Raw genomic sequence first — 24,433 nt, forward strand, 5'->3', positions numbered from 1 at the left:
ACATCCTACATACAACAATACTGTGATATAACAACAATAATCGCACAAAGGGGCAGTGGGGTAGCCTAGAGGTTAAAGCATTCGCTCGCCACACTGAAGACCAGAGTTCGATTCCCAACATGGGTACAATGTGTGAAGCCCATTTCTGAAGCCCCCTCGCCGTGATATTGCTGGAATATTGCTAAAAGCGGCGTAAAACTAAATTCACTCACTCACTCACTACAATCACACACCTACAGAGCAACTAGGTAGACTCAGGATAGTTGAATTTTGACAAAACAACAAAACATTCAAATAAGTGTTTGCCACTAATATGGCAATGTCCCCCGCCGCTAAAGAAGAATGAGATATTTATAACATGTTTACTACTTTTTATTTTTAGGTCATACACAAGATGCCTGAAATGACTGGTGTCTGCATAATCACCCAGTGTAGGCTGTCAACATGACTGAAGATATTGGGTGCTATGTTTTATGAGTTATCACATTAACAACAGTCTGAAAAGTGGTCAAAGTGTCATGGTGACCTTGAAAATAAGGTCAAGGTCACCAAAATCAACTGGTGTCTGCGTAATACACCAATGTAGGCTGTCATCAAATTTGAAGACATTGGGTACAGCAGTTCATGAGATACCACGTTAACAAGAATAGGGACATCATGGACGCTGCTGAATACATAGTCCCTGGTGTATAGCATTTGGAACATTTCAGTATAGATTCTTACAATGTCATCAAGAAGTTGTTATTTATAAAGATACTAGCCAAGTCTGCCAATCTAACTTTACCAGACACTTTGAAAAGATTTCTGACCTAAATCAATCCATCATGGAATATTTGTCAAACTTCATAAAGATACAATTCCATTCCTCTCCATCCTTAATTACACTGTTTGTAAACAACATTTCAGTTGAAACAAAGCGTGTGAGAACTTGATGGGAGGAAAGCCTGAAGTAATGGAAGTCTGACCCATGTAACACTTTAGTGAAACCTATTTGTAAAGAACGCGTTTGCTGATATACGGTAACTAGAAACATAACCCGAGGCAAACCCGGCATTTCACTTAGGGCCAGTTTGATTATTGCGAAACTGGTTTTGGTTTTGAAACTGGTTTCACCTGTTATCAACGCGTGTCTAGTTTAGGATACATGGTTTCAAAGTGAAACTAGTTTCTAGTTTTATAAACGAGTGGATAGTTTCACCATCCGGTTTCAAAATGGATACCCAAAAATGTCTCAGATACAGCATATGTTTTTCATTTTATCAGTGAATTAACAAATAATAAAGAGATGAGATACTTTTGGAGGTAAATATTTAGCATATGTAATTATACTGTTACAAGTAATTATATATACAAGTTACATTAAATAGTCATGTTCAATAGACTGGGGTTTTAAATAATATTTTCCTAGTTCTCAGTTGATTTTTATCATTATTTTGGTTCCAAAACTGCTGCTCTATTTTGCCACCAAGATCAGCTAAACTTGGCTTTCGTTTCCGCCATGTTTGTTGTGAGAACGCTGAAACCAAAACTCTTGAAACCTGCCTCGGAGATGGTTTTGAAGTTTCAGAACCCAGTTTTAGGTTTCGACATAATCGAGTGCATGGGTTTCCTGACACCAAAACTGGTTTAGCATAATCGAATAGGCCCTTAATTAACATTAGGTTCTGGTACACCTAAGGGAGGCCACTCTGAATATCAGACACTGCTACAGTTTCACACAAAGCATATGGTCAATAATGGTGTGAGACCTGCTGGCAGGCTTACCTTCTGTCTCTCTACAAGGTCCTTGTGTTGTCTGGCATACATCTCCTGCTCCTGAAACAGAGGAACTAGTCTATCAGTGGGTGATTGAGTTTGGTGAGTTTCACTATTCTGTTGGAAAGCAAACAGTACAATTGACCTATTCCATCCTGGAAACCTCCTGAGAATGAATGGTCACTTGTGCACTGGTTATATTGATCGAAATCACACTTCAAGGTAACTGGAAGTCAGACAAATGGAGTTTAGTTTTACGCCTCACTCTGCAATATTCCAGCTGTATGGTGGTGATCTGTAAATAATTGAGTCTGGACCAGACAAACCAGTGATCAACAGCATGAGCATCGATCTGTGCAATTGGGATACGATGACATGTCAAAAAAGTGAGCCTGACCACTCGATCCTGTTAGTCGTCTCTTACACAAGAATAGTTTACTAAAGATCAATTCTATCCTGTGTCTTCAAGGGCTGAATCCACACAAGTTGCAACAAAATATATATGAGTGAAAAGCAGCTAATATTTTGAAGAATGTGGATTTGAAATCAAGCTGTCAGCATGACAACAGGGCAAGAAAGCATACCCTTTTCTTCATGTCTTCTCGTCTCTTATTCTCCTTCTGAAGCAAGTCCTGTCTCCTCTTCTCCCAGTCCTACAACAAGACAAACAACAGTGATGCGTAACAGCAGTGAAACAGTGAAACAAAATTCACACAACAATAGGAACATATAAGAACACTGACAGCAGTGACGCACAACCGATACACAGCAGTGACGCACAACCGATACACAACAGTGATGCACAACAGCGATACACAACAGTGATGCACAACCGATACACAACAGTGATGAACAACCGATACACAACAGTGACGCACAACCGATACACAACAGTGATGCACAACCGATACACAACAGTGATGCACAACCGATACACAGCAGTGATGCACAACCGATACACAACAGTGATGCACAACCGATACACAACAGTGATGCACAACCGATACACAACAGTGATGCACAACCGATACACAACAGTGATGCACAACCGATACACAACAGTGATGCATAACTGATACACAGCAGTGATGCATAACCGATACACAGCAGTGATGCACAACCCGATGCAACAGTGACACAACTGATACACAACAGTGAGTGACGAACAACCGATACACAACAGTGATGCACAACCGATACACAACAGTGGACGCGACAACCGATACACAACAGTGGCGCACAACCGATATAACAGTGACGACAACCGATAATACACAACAGTGATGCACAACCGATAATAACTGTGATGCACAACCGATATAATAACAGTGAGTGGCACAACCAATACACAACAGTGATGCACAACCGATACACATAACAGTGACGACAACAGATATAACAACAGTGATGCACAACAGATACACAACAGTGACACACAACCGATACACAACAGTGATGCACAACCGATACACAGCAGTGACGCACAACCGATACACAACAGTGATGCACAACCGATACACAACAGTGATGCACAACCGATACACAACAGTGATGCACAACCGATACACAACAGTGATGCACAACCGATACACAACAGTGATGCACAACCGATACACAACAGTGACGCACAACCGATACACAACAGTGGTGCACAACCAATACACAACAGTGATGCACAACCGATATACAACAGTGATGCACAACCGATACACAACAGTGACGCAACAGCAGCAGGGTTTTACCTCGGCTCACATAACATTGGGGTGCCAGGCACCCCTAACTATCAGAGTTAAGTCTTTGCAATATGAGGGTCCTGTGGAGAACTGTATGTTTTAATAATTTCTTTATAGCCTGGAATGAATCATTGATCATATGGACTGATGGATGAAATGATGTGCATTCCTGCTCTGAAAGAAACAACCAAACACTTAGCAAAGTCATAGATGTGTTTTGGCTACAGTGAGTGAGTTTAGTTTTACGTCGCACTCAGCAATATTCCACCTATATAGCGGCAGTCTGTAAATAATCGACTCTGGACCAGACAATCCAGTGATCAACAGCATGACCATCAATCTGCACAATTGGGAACCGATGACATGTGTCAACCAAGCCAGCGAGCCTGACCACCCGATCCCGTTAGTCGCCTCTTACAACAAGCATGGGTTACTGAAGATTCATTCTAACCCGGATCTTCTCTGGTGCTGAGGGTACACAGAAGAATATTGTGCATCCCTCTGGATTTTTTTTTCTGCGTCATTTCCTCTACATTTGTGAGTACTGGACACACATTTATGCATCGCGTAAAACCCTGCAACGGTGACAAACAACAGCAGTGACTCGAACAACACTGACACAGCATTCTCATTGTGGTCTACAGGGGACAGTTATCAATATTGCAACCCCCTTAGTTAGTTGATCAAATAGCTACAGTCAGTTGAATCTAGTCACAGACTTACCAAGAGGTTCCATTACATAACAGTAGCTTTGTTGTATTCTGAGTGTGTGACTGAAAGCTCACCTGCTGTCCTGGGATGATCTTTCCTCCACTGGCATTCTTCTTCTTCAGGTCAGGTCTGGAAAACATAAAACATGTCAGAGGTCACACTCATATTTAGGTTTAAGTAAAACCTTTTATGTTGAAGAAGATTGAAAGCTTACATTCACTGGTTATCAGATGACTGAAACATCATCAAAGTTCTGAAAACTTCAAATTACTCATCCATACTGTCTACTTCTAACACGATTTGGACCATCAAACTGATACAATTCAATTCAAATGTTAAAAACAAGCTATTGACAGCCAATGACTCAAAGCAGATTTAGGATTTTGAAGAAGTTGGGGTACACACCTTTAGAACTGTGAACAGGCCAACAAATGTACTGCACTATAGTGCAATACAGGTATCTATCTGTATTGCTACGGTATGTGCATTGCAATATATTGGGAGCAAAGGTGTTAGCAGTTCTTGACATTGGTACATACTAAAGTAAACACTTCTCAGCATGGTCAGTTGCTGCCATTTTGTAGTCATGGATACAGGGGAGATAACACTGGAGGGGAAATTACTTGTGCATTGTTCCATCAATCAATTTCCAACAGAAACACCTTTTGCGAATGGGTTTCTATGGTTTAAAATACACATAAAAACAAAAACTTTTTAATAACTAATACACAGGAAAAAATAATATAAATAATATGGCAATAAGAGAAAAATATTGCAATAGAGAAGTGTTTACCAGAATACTATACTGGTAATACAGTGCTGTACATGAAAACTCAGGAATAATTCCAACCAAGGAACATTAGTATTCATCCTCCTAAAGCACGAACAATGTTATAGAGATATGTACCGGACTTCCTTGGACTTCCGTGCTAGAGGAACTCCATACACAGCAGCTGGGTTGTACCGCCCTGCTGCAGAGCCAGGTCTAGGTGATGGAGCAGCCCTTTTAGGTCCAGCTGAAACAACAGTGTTCCAACTGCATGTACATGTGTTACAACAGCATCAAAAATCAATCTCATCTGGAGGATGAAACAATATTTTTCTTCATTTTAAAGTAACAACAAGGTTTCATGTGAAGCAGAAATGAGTGTCTAGTACATACAACAATATAGAATGGACACAGGAAACAATAAATATTACATCACGAGGGACAGACAATTGCATTCATTGTACCAAATTCTTCACAAGAAGTACAAAGTTCCTCTATTTAAAGTGCATATCTTGCAGTGCACTACACTAATCCATTTCATTACATAACATCGTCACGATATGGCTGAGATATTGCCGATGTGACGTTAAATATTAACTCACTCACTCACTCATAACACATTTTCCCTGTGAGGACCTTTAAAATTACGAAAATGGGGCCACCTGGACCCCTAGTTTTGAAGATCAGGTAAATCCCTCAAACAGTAACATAGATATCAATAAAAATGAATTTTTTTGATGATAAGTGATTCTTAGAACTTATTATTTATAAAAGTATCAAGTATCTATTGCCAGAACGTACAAGCTGAAAGCCTGAGAGTCACAGAATATTGTACCTACCTGAAGCAGGCCTCGGTGGTGGGGGTAAGGCACGAGCTATTTTCTGTCCGTGTAAAAGGGTGTGGCTGAACTCCTCTGCCATTTTCTGTGGGGAGATAACAAACATGAAACTAGCTGGTAAATGGTCCTTTATCTTTATTAATATGGAGTTAATACGCCTCACAATAAACTTTTCTTTACACTCACTGAACAAAAGTGGATTATGCATACTTGGGGGATATTGAATGAAATATGTATCATCAATCAACACAACAAATCATGTCCCACAAGATGCTATGATTGCTGGACATTTTTAGTTCAGTGTAATTCCTTGCAGTTATCATGCCTCAGATTTTGACAAAACTAGTTCCAATTTGTTTTGTATACATAAGAATCATCCAGTAGAATCATTAATGGTACTGTGGTCCACCATCAGCTCACTACTTTTCTCACCTCTTCTGTTAACAAATTTCTAACTCTTGTTATGATGAAATTCTTCTTGAGAATGGAGTTTATTGATGGACGGTCTCTGCAAATAAGCATTTGCAAAATATATCTCATTGAAACACTTTAAGCTCGCATATAAACCATCCCTAAAGAAAACATGAAAAGACATTTCATGAGATATGACCAAAATAATATCAGATAATAAAATCAAATTAAATGAATTGACAAAAATACACACCAAACTTCTTACATACATAACTTACATAACTTGTTGGAACCGATCATACAACGGATTAGCCAAAGAATAGCCTCTGATTGTCACAAAGAGAAAGAATAGCTGCATGTCAGCTGTCATTTGAAAACTTTAAAAAAAATGACAAACACTTTGAAAATAACTTAGCTGGAAGAAACAGTGAAATGCTTGCTGCCTTACCTTGGAGCTCTCTTGAACAGCTGGGCAATCAGGCCTCTCAGTTCATAGCTGTACTTGGGTGGAATCGGAGGGTACGAACCTCTGTCGGAGAAAGAATTAAATCTTCAGCAACTACAAACTGAAGTGCCACGAACATTAAACACTACACATAAGCATGTTAAATGCCAAGAGTCAAATATGACCATGATAAGATATTCCAAATACAACTCACCTGATGATCTTCAGTACTAGGTTTTTCATATTGCCAGCTTCGAACTGAAAAAGTAATTATAATAAAGGTATCAATTTCATGTTCCTGACAACATTTTAATTATTATAACATCATAAGAAGATTAAGACAACTCAATCAAAAACAGAATTTCACATTCTTTACTTCTTCAAAATTCAAATTTTGTATATCTGTGGAGTCAAATGAAGCTGGTCTCAATTTTAGGACCATGTTATTTAAATTTATCATTATAATATGATTAAGGAGTAAAACAATTAACTGAACACAATTCAAAAGAAGTCTTCAAAAAGCCAGAACAATCTGATTTCTCAGTTTCAAGTGTTCCTTTGCCAAAAATATCATGATGCAAGAGGCAAGAGTTTAATTGCCAAATACAAGGAACAATTTGAAATATATTTACAATTCAGTTAGTTATTTTACATTTTAGTTATTCTGTAAATTCCTGTTGATTTGAACGCTCAGTATGTAAGTCTCGAAATGAGAACAATAAATTGCAAAATAACTAAAAGTCAGAAATAGTCTATAACATGTTAATACAGTACAAAGTAATGAATATCCTGTGCCAACAATTTCTATGGATTGTTATTTTTTATACCCATCACTTAAAAAAAGTTGTTAAAAACTATCATGTTGTTATGTGTACAAATTGACTTCTTTAACAGAGGGGACACAACAGTAGAAGGAACAGCACAAACATGTACCGGTACTACACATGCCACATAGTATATACGTCCTTGTTGATTGACAAGATGCGCTACTCCTCAAGTGAGGTGAAACAGTCTATTTTCAAAGAGAAGCAGAGGAAGGAAAGCTGTTTTATCCATTTATAATAGATACTTGAAACAAGCTTCTTAAGCTCTTGGTATGTCTCCTAACAAGCTGAAGAATGCTGTCCATCAGTGAGACCTGAGAAATCAGGTTAAGCAGGTGGTGAACATATCACAACCATGTACAGTTAATAAGACCAATGTATACTTACTGCGTGTTTCAGTGTAGTCAGTTCATAGAGAACACAGCCTAAAGACCAGATATCACTGAAAACAAGCACATGTTGCATAAAGCACATTCAGGTATATTGATATGCTTTTGTTTGTTTGTTGTTTAACGCCTCACTCAGCAATATTCCAGCTATCTGGCGGCGGTCTGTAAACAATCGAGTCTGGACCAGACAATCCAGTGATCAACATCATAAGCATCGATCTACACAATTGACAAATGACACATGTGAAACCAAGTGAGCAAGCCTGACCACCTGATCCTGTTAGTCACCTCTTACGACAAGCATGGGTTGCTGAAGATCAATTCTAACCCGGACCTTCATGAGTTATATTGATATGCACTTGCTAATGCATACCAATGCTGAATGAACAGGACAAGTATGATAAGACCATATTTGTCCCATGAGAAAATTAAAAATCAGTAAAACCTTTAGAAATAGGTATGAAACATTCAGATGTTGTCATAAGGAAGGGTGAGAGAGTAAGTATGATTTTAGCAATATAATAGCAATATCAACGACAGGAACACCAGAAACGGGCTTCACACATTGTACCCATGTAAGGAATCAAACCTAGATCTTCATCATGATAAGCGGACACTGTAACCATTAGGCTACTCATCCCCATACCAATAGGAACCATATGTCCATTTCAACATTTTTGAACATCACTGCATGTAACAAGAAGACATATACATGTATTTGTCCAAAGGCTGACCTAAAAATTTAGCCAAGAACACATCAAAACACAAGGTGAACAAACTCATCTGGTCACAAACTTGTTTACAGAGATATTTTCTCTTGATCGTAAGTAATAGAAACCGTATCACCAATTACAGCCATTCTTGTGAAATTGATCATGACAGAAGTTCCAAATTTGCTATTCAATACTCAGATTCACCCCAATATTTCTTAACTATTATGTTAGATAGGCCATACTTGATTATCCAGTGTATTGAATCTCCATTCTATTATAATCAAACCCCAGGACCCATTCGGTCACAGCATGGTTTCAGCAGAGACATCACTATCTCACTGGCATGGATCGGTTTTCAAGAGACCTCATCTGAGCTTGCCCTTCATGTACTTTAAGCGTTTTAGCTGGAATGGATATTTTCCTGAATACGAAGATGGTGGAAAGAAGTCCTTTTCATTCCAGACAATCTGGTTTTATCTGTAAAGGTTTGTGAGTCTATTTGGTAGTGTTGTGTAATTACAACTGGAGAACACGGGAAAACAAAGCTGGGATGGCAAAAGGGTCCAGAGTATAAATTATACCAGCATGGAGAAATGGAAGACTGGTTAATAGAGGATGCATGTGGGCAAAACATATGTCCAACCTTTGAAGAGTAGACACATTTTCAATTTGCATTCCTGACTATAAAAGACGTTCATTCACACTCCAACTTACCTCTTGTTGTTGTAGGGCTTGTTCTCAACTATCTCTGGAGACAGGTAGTATGGTGTACCTATACAAGTCCGAGCCAGTTCTACAGTACTGAAACACAATCAGTCCTTTGTAGAAACACTCCACTGAATATGAAAAAGTTCACAGATGCCTTGATATGAAATATTGATATCGGAAACATGAAACATCACATATACTGACATAGTTTTAGAACAAACTTTACGGATGAACAACTTCTTTATTCGACGTTTCGTTATAGATTCTTGTATCATTGTCAAACAAGAATCTGTATCAAAACGTCGCATCCCCCCGAATAAAGAAGTTGTTTATCCATAAAGTTTATCCTAATCTGATTCACCAACTTCTAAATATGCCACTCAAAGAAGTTGATATAGTTTTTATCATTGTTATTTTAGAATAATATCCTTATCTGAGAAACACTTACGGTTTATTGAAAAATTAAAGTTCATGTGAAGAATTTTAGTGGCCCTTTCAGTTTCCATCCAAACAACTATTCATTGATTACCTAATCCATAAATAGCTGGGATATAACGAACGTGTAAACGGATAAAATATATTATGTGCATTAATCTGAAATTAATAATAAAAAGAAATGAAAACAATATGGTTACCTGTTCAAGACTTTAGCAATTCCAAAGTCTCCAATTTGTATCCTTCCATCACTTGTCAGAAATATGTTCTGAAAAGTATACATGAGATTAAAGTCTTTCTTAAAATAAGTAAAGGATAAGTCATCACTATTGTTGTGCAAACAAACACATCATATAACATCTGCTTCACCATACCACCTTTACATGCTGAAGTTTCACCCTCTCTTCAACATCTTTAAAACTCTTCCCATCCCCACAATCAAGCCCTCCTTGACCTCCCTCTCTTATTATCAGGAATTCCTGCATAGAATTACTTTCTCAGTCCTATTCAGTTTTTGTGAAAATTTCATCTTTCCTTCATATATAAATCAATTAATCCTTCACCCTTCCCTACATCACCCTACATCTTTCCCTCACACCTTCCCATCATCCCCTCACACCTTCCCATCACCCTCACACCTTCCCATCACCCTCACATCTTCCCATCACCCTCACACCTTCCCATCATCCTCACACCTTCCCATCACCCTCACACCTTCCCATCATCCTCACACCTTCCCATCACCCTCACACCTTCCCATCACCCTCACACCTTCCCATCATCCTCACACCTTCCCAACCCCTTCACATCTTCCATCACCCTAACATCTTCCATCACCCTCACACCTTCCCATCATCCTCACACCTTCCCATCATCCTCACATATTCCATCACCCTAACATCTTCCATCACCCTCACACCTTGCCATCATCCTCACACCTTCCCATCATCCCTCACACCTTCCCATCACCCTCACACCTTCCCATCATCCTCACACCTTTCACCCACACTTTCCATCATCCTCACACCTTCCCATCATCCCTCACATCTTCCCATCACCCTCACACCTTCTTTACATCACCCCTTCTCTACATCACCCACATCTTCCTACATCACCCTTACAACTTCCCATCATCCTCACATCTTCCCATCACCCTCACACCTTCTTTACATCACCCCTTCTCTACATCACCCTCACATCTTCCCTACATCACAACTTCCCTCACCACCATCACACCTTCTCTACACCACCATCACATCTTCCCGACATCACCGCTGAACTTCCCTACATCAACCTCACACCTTCCCTACATCACCCTCATACCATCTCACCATCACCCTTGCCTATATCACCCATTCCCATCACACCTTCCCTTCATATTTCCCCATTCATCCCCCATACCCATCTCCCCTCACCTTCATTCCACCTCACCTTCCAAATTACCCCAGACCATCCCCCTCCACTCCTACCTACCTGTGACTTGATGTCTCTGTGCAGGATCTTCCTGTCATGGATGTGTTTGATAGCCAGGCATGTTTGCACAAACCAGTTCATTACCTGGTAACAACACAATTACATAATGTGATGAATCCACGAAAATGAACACAATCTGAAGTACAAACAGTCCATCCCATCCCCAAAATAACAATTAACCCGACTGTCTTTGATAAACAAGTAACAATAGCAAATTAATTACAAAGCAGAGATACCAATGACAAAGGCAAACCAAATGCCATGCTATATGAAGCATATACAGCTACCGAAAACTCCTCTTGGATGCAGATAATTCATTGACTGACTGACTGTTTGGTTTTTACGCCGCTTTTAGCAATATTCCAGCAACATCACGGCGGAGGACACCAGAAATGGGCTTCACACATTGTGCCCATGTGGGGATTCGAACCCTGGTCATCGGCGTGACGAGCCAACGCTTTAACCATTAGGCTACCCCACCGCCCCTATCAGTGACAATCCTGAAATGATGTAAGACTATTGGAATCAAACTAATCAAAATCACAGATCACATGTTCCATAAACAGATGACAACTGATTTTCCAACTCTTAGACATACACTCAAAGTTCGGAGTGGTATTTTCTTCAAATTAAATCAGTACAATTCTTGGAATTCAAGTGAAAATGTAACATGCTACCAGCTTACCATCATACCAAGAAACTTCAAACATTATTACAGACAGTCCACAAGAGTAGATGGACTCCGATTAACACATGGTTAATTCCCAGACTTCCTGGTAATGTTACCATTTTGGACAAAAATCACAGTACCTGGTCTTCTGAAAATAACAGTCCTCTCTGATTATTGATCCGTCCATAAAGGTCTCCTGAAACAGACAGAAGATGAGAGCTTGATGTTTGATCCTCCACAACATGTCACTACTACTTCTCCATGCATTATACACACAGTTTTCTTTGATTGGTATTATGAAAGTTGAGGAGATGAAGAATGAGGACAATTTTTATGGATAGACAACTTCTTTATTCTGTATAGGCGACGTTTCGACAGATTCTGTGTCATTGTCCTCATTCTTCATACACACAGTTCCTCAAAGTCATTACAACATAATGTTAAATCTAGAACCATGAGACCCGTGAAGATCCGGGTTAGAATATTGATCTTCAGTAACCCATGCTTGTCGTAAGAGGCGACTAACGGGATCGGGTGGTCAGGTTTGCTGACTTGGTTGACACATGTCATTGTATCCCAGTTGCATAGATCAATGCTCATGCTGTTGATCACCGGATTGTCTGGTCCAGACATGATTATTTACAGACCACCACCACATATACTACCCATCAAAAGTTTAGACTCACTTAAAGCACTCACTACATGTTATGTATATATATGTGGTTCGAATATGAATTTCTCCCCTAACTTGGGGGAACCAACTGCAAACGTTATGCAGATGAATTGCACGATGATCATGCATCAAATTGCTGAAAAGCATGTGCAAATATCGTGCATGTGAACAGCTGCGTTTTGGTGTAAAGATTTGTTAAGAATTCGCCAATTTTCATCATTTATTGAACTCATGACAATAACCTTTTCAAGGTTACGAATTTGTTTAACAATATATCAGTTCATGTGTAAACAGTACCTTTAAACAGTATGGAATATTTTTCAAAATTTAGTTTAGAACAGTTGACTGAAGTAAGTGGCTACACTACACTAGTGAGTCTAAACTTTTGATGGGTAGTATAGATGGAATATTTGTTGAGTGATGCAAAGTCAGTGCAATGTACATCATTGCATCCCAGTTACATAGATTCATGCTTATGATGTCAGTCATTGGTATGTCATGTCCAGGCTTGATTCTTTACAGACTGCTGTCATATAGCTACAATATTGCTAAACACTAGGGCTGCAATGAATACACTATGTGGCGAATATGATGCGTATCATGAATATTGGATAACGAATACGAATAATTATTCACGAATACAATATTGTAGTTAAGTGATTGACGTGCAGTATGGAACGGACATGTTGACAGGTTTGATTTGTCACAGCAATAACCAGTGATCTCATGACACTCAAATTTGGTATGTAATAGTTATAGATGACAGTAACATGTGCAGCCTTGGCCAACTAACATGACTTGTACTGCTGCAATGCTAGTACATGTTCCATTCTTGTATATCTCACTTTGGAAAGGACATAAGGGTTCAAGTAAAACATGCTCCCTTAAAAAAATTGTAAATATTCGGTTCTGGTGACCACAAATAACGAATTGAATTCATGAAGGGCTACGGTTCGATTCACCAAATATGCAAGTGAATCGTTACAGCCTTACAAAACACGGCGTTGAACCACAAACAAACAATATTTGAGGAACAGGAATGATTTTGTATGGATAGACAACTTCATTAATGCATTGGACGCCACGTTTCAGTTTAGATTAACACTGTTATCAAGAAAGCATCTACACCGTAACATTGAATCCATTGCAATAACAGTGTCTTCTAAATGCTATTCAAAGAAAAAAACATATTTGAAGAAACGATAATGAACACACCTCCTGCACAGAAGTCCATCACGATAAACAAGCAGCCCGTCTCTGGAACAACAAACATGACAAGATCGTCAGTCACCTATTAAATAGAGTGTGTCATAAAACCTTAAACCATTCCTTCTCTGGCATTATGTTCATGTTACTATATTCAAGTTGTACAGTCCACTCAGAGAGTAAGATAGCATTTCATCCTTATACAACAAAAATACAAGGTGGCGGGAACAATCCCAAGTCATAATACAAAGAATATTTTGACTTTAGTAAAAATTAGTATGGCATCAAGACATACAGAGCCCAGAGGTTAAAGTGCATGCTTGTCGCGCCGAAGACCCGGGTTTGATGTGTGAAGCTCATTTCTGGTGTCCCAAATCGTAACATTGCAGGAATATTGCTAAAAGCGACATAAAACCCAACTGACTCACTCACACAAGCACTTCACAATCCCAGATTTCCAGCTTACCCTCAAAAGACTCCCTGTAGGCCACAATGTTTGGATGCTTCAGCTGAGCCAGTACTGCAACCTACAACATGTCAAAACCCTCACTTAAAACATTTAAAAAATAAACACATGTCATTACCATATACAGTCGAACCCCGTTTATCCGGACATTTTGGTTACACTCGGATATCGTCCGGATAGCGAGGCGTCCGGTTAACTGGATCAAACAAGCAAAACGCATTGACAATGTATATTGAAAATTTATTCATGTATGTATATCAGTAAGTCAATAGTCAAACACGTATAATCATAACAATACCATATTCAATATCACACCAATAAACTTGACTCGATATCACATATCACATGTAGCACATTATTTCCTTAAAAAGTCTGTGATAGGTGTCTGCTTCCTTGGTTTTATTTCTTCAAATCACTTCACCAAGTCCATCAATAAATTCACTGAACGTTCGTCTCCAGTACATTCGTAGAAGGTCAACAGACTGTTAGCGTAACAACTGCTTGTTGTTCATCATCATCTGACTGGTCGTCTGTCGGTGGCTGCACTCTGTTGATGATTTCTTTATCAGTTAGCTCATGGCCAGTTTCCACGACAGTATCTTCATCAACGTACTGTTCAGCAGTTGGGACCTTGTCGGCGTCACTTCGTGGTAACTGCTGCATCAAATTCCGCGGCTCAGCTTAATCCTAATCCTAAAGTACTGTCGGAAATACTAGAAAAATGCTTTTTAGTCCTTAATATCTTTATAAAGGTGATAAATATACTATGTCAATATATCAACTCGCCTATTGTCTACCTAAATTTATTTCAATCGATTTAACATCCCCATGCATTTAAAGGGCAGTTTACAGGAGAGAATTTGGTACCAAAGCAGCAACTTAAGGTTTTTTCAAAAACAGAAAATCTGAAATAGCCTTTACATTTATGCTAATAATACAGGTGGTGTAAAAATATGAATTAACGTTTTTCCTAAACAAATAAATGTTGAATGTTTGTGTTACTTTACTTAATTATCGTTTTCTTTATTGAAGAAATATTAATATAAATGTTAAGTCTTGATAAATAAGTTTCCCGTCATGCATGCACATCTTTATCACAGCGTCCACTATGGCCAACGATTTGCAGTCGATTGTTGCAAAGGTTTATAGTTTTTTTTCTGCTTAAAAAAGACAGAGGTAAACCTTTCATTAGTTTAGAAAGGGTTAATTACAGAACGTGTAGAGCTGTTGGCATGTCTTACCAACAAGTTTACAATATTGTAAACAAATCAGACAAGACAGGGACAGTCTCAAATACAAAACCGGGACATAAAACCATCCTTGACAACTTTGACAAGGGAGTGCTTAGATGGGCGGTCTACAAACTTTATGAGAAGAAAAATATATATATTCTAAAGAAGCTACACCAGTGACTTCGTTAAATCTTTGTCCAATGTTCACAACTAGATTAAACTGACCGAATTACATCCATATTTTTTCATTGAAATATACTGTTGACATGCAAAACATTTATTAAAACGTTGCACATTTCTACAATCAATCGATAAGATAACACAAGTGATAGGATTTTTTCCAATGTACAGTAATTCGTATGTTTATTTCAAAACAAACACATACACAAATGATCCCTTACATAACTGATATGTATACTATAATGCACATATTCAACATTTTGCAGAAAACATCTATTGAGATGACCCTCGCCCGAGCGTGTGCTCAGGTGTCAATTTCACCTGTCGATAGCGTGCATGCTGATGACGTAACACAGGCAGTTAATGTTTGTTTCAAATAACGTCCCACTACCCCTTATTTTTCTAAGTTTTTGGTATTTTCATCAGTAAAAAAATATTTTAGAGCATGTCTCAAAATTTATTCCCTCGGTCTACATTAGGTAGATGTTTCTTGAAGTGATATTTGTTATTTAAGTAACTGTAATACCTCTGAATTTTAAATATAAGTCAAAAAGCATTTTTCTAGCATTTCCGACAGTACTTTAATTAGCATGTGTTTTTGTTACTGATGTGATGTTCTCACACCTGCCACAAATGAAGTGACACGAGTCCCTAGTGTTTTAATGGGTACTCAATTCACAGCAAACGCCTGCCGAGAGATTAACAATGAATACACTTAGTCGTCCTGTAAACAATACTGACGTGAAACATACATGTACACATGCACATGTGCCCAGATCTTTCCGTCCAGATAACTGGATCATGTTAAAATGGAAATCTATGGGAATGGTCTGAAACTTCTCCCTGCGGGTCCGGAAGCGCGGGGTCCGGCTAAGCGAGTACAATTACTGAAGGCAAGTTTCGTTTCACCTAAAAATCATCCGGAAGGCGGGGTTTACGGATATACGGGGTCCGAGTAAACGGGGTTCGACTGTATTACCATTTATGGTCATTTTTGTTGGAATCAGGGGAGTGTCTCACAAAAATATGACAGTCTCTGTAGGAAGACATGACAAATAATACACATACAGTAAACAAGTTTATAACAAACATTCTTTTTGTCATGGCCACTTACAGTATATTTTAGCCAAAATACTGGTAACAAACTATGGTTGTAATAGACTAAAATCAGTGGTCTCTTTGAGTTCGTTACAAATGTAGTTTCCTGTATTTGGGGAGGATCAGGGCAAAATGGACACTTCATAACAAAACAGAGTGGTTAAAAATGTATGTTGTCCTTACAAGGAGGGCCATGGAAAGACACATCCAAAACATAACAAACATGATGGGGTCATTATTTTCAATACATTACAGCAACAAAGAACATCTGCATCCCAACACAGTACGCCCTAGCTCGCCCCAATCCCCAATTTCTATTCATTTTAAGGGCTTATATATACAAAGCTACCATATTCCAGTTCATAAATTGCATTCAGCAGCAAGGCAATCCAAAATAATCTTATATTATCAATACAGCAATTCATTAGATATATATGTTTGTCTTTTTCTTACCTCTTTCCGCGACTCTACTCTTTCTTTCTGGCTCATCTGAAACCAATGGGAAAAGAATCCATAAACTGATTAGGTAGGTGTAAGTTACCATTGTCATTGGATATGGGAGACAGAACTGAGTTTCACACTGACACTGCCTATAACAATAGATGATGCCAGGGGAACACAATATTGGCTTGAGGACATAGTCACACGAGTCATACAGGTAAACACAGGTAAACTGTTCAACCAGTAGGGGTGCGGTGGGAGAGCTGCCTCAGGTGCCAGGCTAGTGTCATAATCAAGCAAGCTTAAGGTGCTGGGTTCGAGCTCACCTGTAACCGGATGTAACTTACCTTTCAGACTCTTTCAGTGTTATCACAAACCCTAGTGTACAGTACACAACCCTGTGCACATAAAAGAACCCATGAATCTGTTGGTAAATGACCAGAGGGTGGCCACATGAACATGTGCAAACACCTAGTTGCGGTTACAGCAACGTGCAGTAAACTTGTACAATGTCCCAGTCCACCCAGCTGTGAATGGATACCTCGTAAGGATGGGAAAACCACATTAACTTGGTGCGCCTAATGACTGCACAAGTTTTATGATCCCCAGGGAGTTGAGATTGAACATATGATTGCGTGTGTGTGTAACATTACAAGAACTGGTCCTGATTGAGAAATTAGAGGTCATTTGCTTTATGAATAAGTATCAAAATTCATGACAAGCACTGCAGGTACTACAACAGAACTTTTCTAAACATTAATGTCACTTAAGGTTTGTCTTATGCCAGTGTGGATAGAAAACCATCAGATGGGCAGTGTAATAGCAGTGTAGTAAAGATGTAGAAAATTTAGCCTGTCCACAGGACTGGCAGGTCAATTTTTTTACCAGCCCTGCCAAAATCTAGCCGGTCCTCCAAATATAAATAAAACACCATTTCAAGACTTAAAACTGGTTTGTTTTATTTTAAGCTATAATTTAATATGCACACACAGAGCTTGGACTGTTAAATCTCTCCTAGTGGAATCATCTGGTTACAACATGACAGAACTAGTCTTCAGACAAGTCATCAACATCTCCATCAAGATCTGAAGTCAGAGTCATAGTCTGAATCTGCATCCTTGCCAGTTGCACATTCAATATTGACTAAAATAAGAGTAAATTCGCTCAGTCATAGCAGCAGACCGACCGATGAGGGTCGCGCCATTTTGGTTTGAAATTGGGGGAAACAAGAAACACATTTTCCTATTGTTGATTCTGTGACAACCGGACAATCACGCACTTCCTTACTAAACTCGTTTCAAGAAGCTAAGGGAGAGAACTCTGTTCTTATAGCAAACATATCTCATCGATTTCGTTTGCGATAATTTTATCTGTTTGATTATTCTAGTATCCTTTGGCAGTAAATATTCAAAAAGGTTATAATATAATAATGATTATGTCATTGGTTTGCTAAAACTGACCTGACATGAGGACGGACAGGATTTTTTGTAACCCGTCCTCCACAAAATTCACCTGTCTCGGACGTTGGGACGGGCTATCTTTCCTACACTGGTGATAGGGTGACAATGCTAAAAGACCTTGTGTCTTTTCCCATCTATTTCTTGAAGTTAAACTTAGAGACTTTCTACCAAACCGAAGTACTGTCTCTGTGTAACCACTACTTAATATATGTAGTAAGATATTACAACGATGTGCCTCACTCTGAAAGTGTTGGTTTGAATCCTGGATGGGATTCAAACCAAGAACAAACCCACTAGAATCTCTACATAGTACTTTACTGAGAAAGTCTTAACTCAAATATACCATGTTACAGCAACAAAAACAGCTTTGCTAACAATATAGGATACAATATTCTTACAGTTTGTGTGACATGCTTGAACCCTTTTTCAGTCAGTGTCATTGATAACATTGATCAGCGGGTGATATTCTCACACCAAACAACCTGTGAAGGTCCGAGTTAGAATGTTGATCTTCTGTAACCCATGCATGACTTAAGATGTGACTAACGGGATCGGGTGGTCAGGCTTGCTGACTTGGTTGACACATGTCATCGATTCCCAATTGCGTAGATCGATGCTCATGCTGTTGATCACTGGATTGTCTGGTCCAGCCTTGATTATTTACAGACCGCCGCCATATAGCTGGAATATTGCTGAGTGTGGCGTAAAACTCAAGACACTCACTCACTCACACCTAACACATCTACTACATATGACCAACTAACATTTGATAATATGTCGTGACTGAAATGACATATATCTGCAGAATAATGCAGGATTTAACAAGTGTTTGCCACTTTGCTATGGTTAAAAAATTATGAAATTATATTTTTATTTACATATTTACGGCCTTTACAAAATGGTTAACTCAATCCACTTTCTCACATGTTTCTATAATAATGACTCATTACATTTGCTATGGTTAAAAAATTATGAAATTATATTTTTATTTACATATTTACGGCCTATACAACATGGTTAACTCAATCCAGTTTCTGACATCTTGCTATAAAAATGACTCATTACAATTGAAACAATATTTGAAGAAAATGGGCATGGGTTTTCCAGATTTGTGTACAGTTGTGCAGATCATCTATATTTGTTTACTGGTCAGCCAAATAAAGTGTGAATACTCCAAAGAGGCATGTTTGGTGGATATAATCTGTTCTGTTTTGGTAGAGATCATCTAGAATCCCTTAGACGTATCTATTGTCACATCCTGACAAAGCAAAGTTACACATTAGGGAACAGACCAGATGGCCATACTAGTTGGCCAAGCAATGACTTCAGTAATCAATTAATTATTTATTGCTCATTGCAGTCCAAGCTCTATCTCATTGGCACCTAAATCGATGACAACATTTTATTAGCAGCTAATGATTGAAAATAAGACATAAATTCAACAAAACATTTCTCAATGAAATGACAGATATAAAATGACACACTTACCTTTCCAATATTGATTTCTTTGATAACAAATTGTCCTCCAGTTGCTTTTGCTTTCACTAACAATGCTTTTCCAAAAGCACCCTCACCGATTTTCCTCACTCTCGTGTAATTATCCATATTGAAACGTTTTCAGGCTGACTAGAAAAAATATCGAAAAGATAACGCACACAAACAGGAAGAACTCGGTTAGGAATTCTTTCTTGACTTGAACTTGTCTTCTAGATTCAAGTGCGATAAAGACAGTGACATTCAGCTATCTGACTGAAAGTGTAAAGAAAACGCTCTTCTGTGAAGAACAATTTACAAAATATATCATCATTGTTTTGTCTCGTTGTCTCTCATTTCGGATATCCTGTAAAACAACAAAGTTCGTTGCCTTACGCATTTAGCAGATGATCGGACTCCAATGTAAACTATGCAATGTACTATTTCCCTAAACCTGTTTTACTTTATTCACCTTCTGTGTATCTTCTTTTAATCATGGTCAATTTCTACTGATTTTGTAATACTTCTATTGTATTTAATATACTTATTAAACTGTATAATATCAATTAAAAGAGATTTTGTAGTTTCTGGAGAGCAGTATGTTCTTTTTCCTCTTTACATACTCACATAGTTGTTTACAATATAGTACTCCAAAACTACCGGAAACGTCTTGATGCTTAAAATCTGGAACATTTTGCATAACATTTTCTGGTTGAACTTCAAACACCATAGAAAGATCAATGTGTGTTTTGTAAATATTAATGTATGGATGACATACTATGCTTTCGTAACTGTTTTCAGTTACGTACAAATATATATATTGGAATGTCCCGGTGTTTTGATCCGATGTAAAGAAACCTCGTAGGCTCTTTACTACGCTTCCTTTACAATATATACAGGTAGGCAGCGCTTAAATATGCAAAGAGCTCGTTGTGTATTTCTTGCAAAGTGAGAAATTGTTATACGAAGGAAAGCATGCCAGCATGCCTTATCCATTCGTTTAACCATATTTGACGTTGACTGCTGTGCCCCATCATTAAATCGCGTTTTTATCAAAGCTTCTATCCCTGATGTGAAAAAATACGTTCCTGTTATTTATCTAGCATACATAATCCGTTTTCGTTGGGTTGTTCAAAATTGGCACAAGGCAAAAATGGCTGCTTCAGCTTTGAGGCTTGGGCAGCATCTAAAAGAACTGCGCTTTCATTTATGCCAGAAGTCACCAGCTAGCAAGGGCGTAAGGTGTGGTTTTCTACATAATGTAGCTGGAAGTGGAAGAAAATGCTATGACAGAACGGCGTTATTTACTCTATTTCTGTGTTGACATTTTGAAGGGCAAACGTATCCAAGAGATTTTGTCGTTTCTGAGTCAGTAACAATTTAACTAACCACTGAACTGAAATATTGTTAATTTTAATCATGTTCTTTTACAATAAATTCGACAAGGTCTTTCAGTTTATTGCACAAGACCGCCGATTATGAGGCACAGCATAGGTGCAGCGCTGGCTGAGTTTGTTGGCTGGCTGTTGTGGCTCACTAACAGGTTGGGGAAACCTACCGATCGGCCTATAATAGGCCAAATGGGATATTATAGGCCGTTCTGCCTATTTTGCTATAGGCCGATCGGCCTATAGTTATGATATTTATCAAATAAATTTTAAGCGGTGCATGTCCGCATGAGGATATTAACATCATTCAAGTTTTGATGTCCAAAGGTTTTCATTCAAACCCTTTTTGAGAATTTTCATCACATAATAAAGGAGTTTGGAAATTGCTAATTAAATATAAGTCTGTAATATTTTTTGACAGTTTGCATTGCAAATTAATGACATAGATATTCAGTGTTAGTTTTCAAAAGGAAAATCTATGCAAAATTGTGTTTTTAATGAAACATCTTTTCCTGAACATGATATAAATTTCCATTTTGTCCAAAAAACGTATTTTTTTCAAGCTGAGGAGGTCCATTAACTATTCATCTCTATAATCATATAAAACCATTTCGTGCGGAAATTGATAGTTTGTGAAATAATTAGAAAAATGTTCAAATATAGCCCGATCGGCCTATCGCAAAGTAGGCAGAACGGCCTATAATATCCTGTTCGGCCTATTATAGGCTGATCGGTAGGTTTCCCCAACCTGACTAATACTGAAGGGTTGTTGTCGACACCTGTATGTACTACAGACCTGTACCTCAGGTACATTTCTGTATACAGAAACTGAATTGAGTTAAAACTATTTAAGAGAACATGTAGTCAAATCCAATACAAGCCGATCCCTTAATTAATGAAGTTAGACTCTCCCATTGTGTTAAAACAGTCTGAAATTGACCGATTAGCACAAAACCACTCGTCACTGCTGACTGTTCAAAATTCAACGGATTAGGTCGTAATCATACTAAAGATTGCTGGAGGGGATATACACATTTAGAATACATAAAGTAATGACACTGTGTAATTACTGGCCTCAGCTTGTGTATGTATCTTTACAGATCTCTCTTTTTGTGGCATAATGTATACATATATTCTGATGCAGTGAATAGTGCAATAACCTGTTTGCCATATTCCAGTTTACTTGTGTTTATAATATCTATGTATTATCACAATGGTCAGTTTTCCTTATTTGTTTCAGGGATTTTGTAGAGAAGTACTATGTTGATCTAAAAAGACACAACCCTAAGTTCCCGTTCCTCGTCAGAGAATGTAGCAACGTCCAGCCCAAGCTATATGCTAGATATGGTAAGGTTGATGGAACATCAATGCAATGTAAGTTGTTCACTGGTCTCGAGAGGGACATGGGCTGATGTGCCCTCGATGTTTGTTTATGTTCCCTGAGCCCAAAGGACGTGGGGAACATAAAGAAACATCGAGGGTACATCAACCCATGGCCACCGAGGGACCAGTGAACAACATATGTATCTTACCGAATGCCTCAATGGTAATTTTGAACTGTTTGAGGCATGGGGATCGGATCATAGTATGGAGTACCAGATGACAAGAAAAACAATTTAGAGTTATCTCCCTTCCATCAATTAGCATTCGCAAAACATTGGTAAATTCCGTACATCATACGTGATTCAGTGTTATTCGAGATAAAGAATTACTACAACGAAGTACCAAATGAGTTTAGCATTCCCAGCGGGGTACATAGAAAATGTTACTCGCTTGTTAGCGGGGTACATTGAAAATAATAGTAGAGCACTCAGCCAATCAGAAAACAACATTTATGTGTGAGGCAAGATAATGATTTATGACTGATGAGTGTTGTCAATAAGGCTTTATTGAATGTGATGACTGCCAGAAGGGATCCACATGACAGGTCATCACAGCCTGTTGCAGTGACATGCTATATACTGAAGTCAAGAAATTAAGCAACAATAAAAAATTTTGGATGAATAATTTGTTGTTGCAAGTTTTGGATGTCATGTGATTCAACATGCACCACAGTAGCAGTCAGTTTAATATATGGTTAAGACAACACAGTAAAAACCTTTGAGTACAATACTGTTGGAATGGCCAACAAAGCCTGCTGTGTTGAAAGAAACTTTCCCACCAGTACTGCTACTTCTTGTGTATGATGTCTCAGTTCTCATCCAAAACTACTTTTCAGTCAATTAAATAAAATAGGATTGTTAAAAAAGCATTCCAAAAAATATTCACTTGTAACCAAGAGAAATTATCTGCAAAGTTATGGATAAAGGAGACTGAGACGGTTACATTGCTTCCTAAACGAAGCAGTAGTAGTGGTTAGGTCAAAGTTAATTACTAACCGGTTGGTAGTTAATGAACAAAGAACTCAGCACTATTACAGCTATATGACGACAGTCTGTAATTGGTTAAACCTTGCCCAGACAATCCTGGAGTAGTTGTCCTAGACGTGATAATCGAAAGGGGATATGATGCTCAGACTTCTTATGATTTTTTATATATTTCTGTATTGCATGACATGTATTCCTTTGACATTTGCTGTCTGTTACAGAATTCGGCAAGGAGTCCAGCCTACCCCTTACTGACATGACAGCTGAGCAAGTGTTGAAGGCCGTAGAGACGATGGCCAAACGATGAATGAATGCTGCATTGTGTAGACTTTGTGTAAATAATATTGATAACGAGTTCCATTCACTATCAAGGAGTGTAGAAATAGATGTTCCTTTGAGAAATGAGTTCTCTTTCGTGAATAAAATCAAGTGAAAGACTTACCTTTGTATTGTTTTTGTTTCCTTCATGTTTAGTATATCATGGTGAGAGTTCAGGCACAGGTGCAACACCTTCAAGGTACCATAATTTGTTGTGCAGAGTTGTGTCCCTTAGTAGGGCCAGGACCCGCTGATTG

The 24,433-nt window shown here is 38.3% G+C and overlaps 2 protein-coding genes across 3 annotated transcripts in view; one reads left to right on the top strand and one right to left on the bottom strand.

The window, feature by feature from the left end:
• The window catches only part of LOC124277559 (serine/threonine-protein kinase Nek1-like), a 34,798-nt gene extending 14,205 nt beyond the window's left edge, over window positions 1–20,593 (bottom strand). The window contains exons 1-17 of one of the 2 annotated variants that reach the window (XM_046713276.1): window positions 20,120–20,593; window positions 17,184–17,219; window positions 14,221–14,281; window positions 13,764–13,805; window positions 12,016–12,071; window positions 11,206–11,289; window positions 9,933–10,000; window positions 9,304–9,390; window positions 7,875–7,929; window positions 6,878–6,921; window positions 6,667–6,747; window positions 6,240–6,315; window positions 5,808–5,892; window positions 5,107–5,215; window positions 4,274–4,328; window positions 2,340–2,408; window positions 1,765–1,815 (exon numbers count right to left, since the gene is read on the bottom strand). In XM_046713276.1, coding sequence (XP_046569232.1) covers window positions 1,765–1,815; window positions 2,340–2,408; window positions 4,274–4,328; window positions 5,107–5,215; window positions 5,808–5,892; window positions 6,240–6,315; window positions 6,667–6,747; window positions 6,878–6,921; window positions 7,875–7,929; window positions 9,304–9,390; window positions 9,933–10,000; window positions 11,206–11,289; window positions 12,016–12,071; window positions 13,764–13,805; window positions 14,221–14,281; window positions 17,184–17,219; window positions 20,120–20,236 — 1,176 coding nt within the window. In that variant the 5' untranslated portion in view covers window positions 20,237–20,593. The remainder of the gene's footprint in view (window positions 1–1,764; window positions 1,816–2,339; window positions 2,409–4,273; window positions 4,329–5,106; window positions 5,216–5,807; window positions 5,893–6,239; window positions 6,316–6,666; window positions 6,748–6,877; window positions 6,922–7,874; window positions 7,930–9,303; window positions 9,391–9,932; window positions 10,001–11,205; window positions 11,290–12,015; window positions 12,072–13,763; window positions 13,806–14,220; window positions 14,282–17,183; window positions 17,220–20,119) is intronic. The other variant, XM_046713275.1, reaches the window with a different exon arrangement.
• A 499-nt stretch (window positions 20,594–21,092) lies between these two features.
• LOC124277560 (NADH dehydrogenase [ubiquinone] 1 alpha subcomplex subunit 2-like) lies at window positions 21,093–24,299 on the top strand. The gene is made up of 3 exons (XM_046713277.1): window positions 21,093–21,346; window positions 22,733–22,839; window positions 24,080–24,299. Exons 1-3 carry the CDS (start codon window positions 21,258–21,260, stop codon window positions 24,163–24,165), a joined length of 282 nt encoding a protein of 93 aa, XP_046569233.1. The 5' UTR covers window positions 21,093–21,257; the 3' UTR covers window positions 24,166–24,299.
• Window positions 24,300–24,433: the final 134 nt, after the last annotated feature.

This window comes from Haliotis rubra, unplaced genomic scaffold (genome assembly GCF_003918875.1).
Source record: "Haliotis rubra isolate DU_JTF1 unplaced genomic scaffold, ASM391887v1 Scf223, whole genome shotgun sequence".
In the NCBI taxonomy this organism is placed as follows: Eukaryota; Metazoa; Mollusca; class Gastropoda; order Lepetellida; family Haliotidae; genus Haliotis; species Haliotis rubra.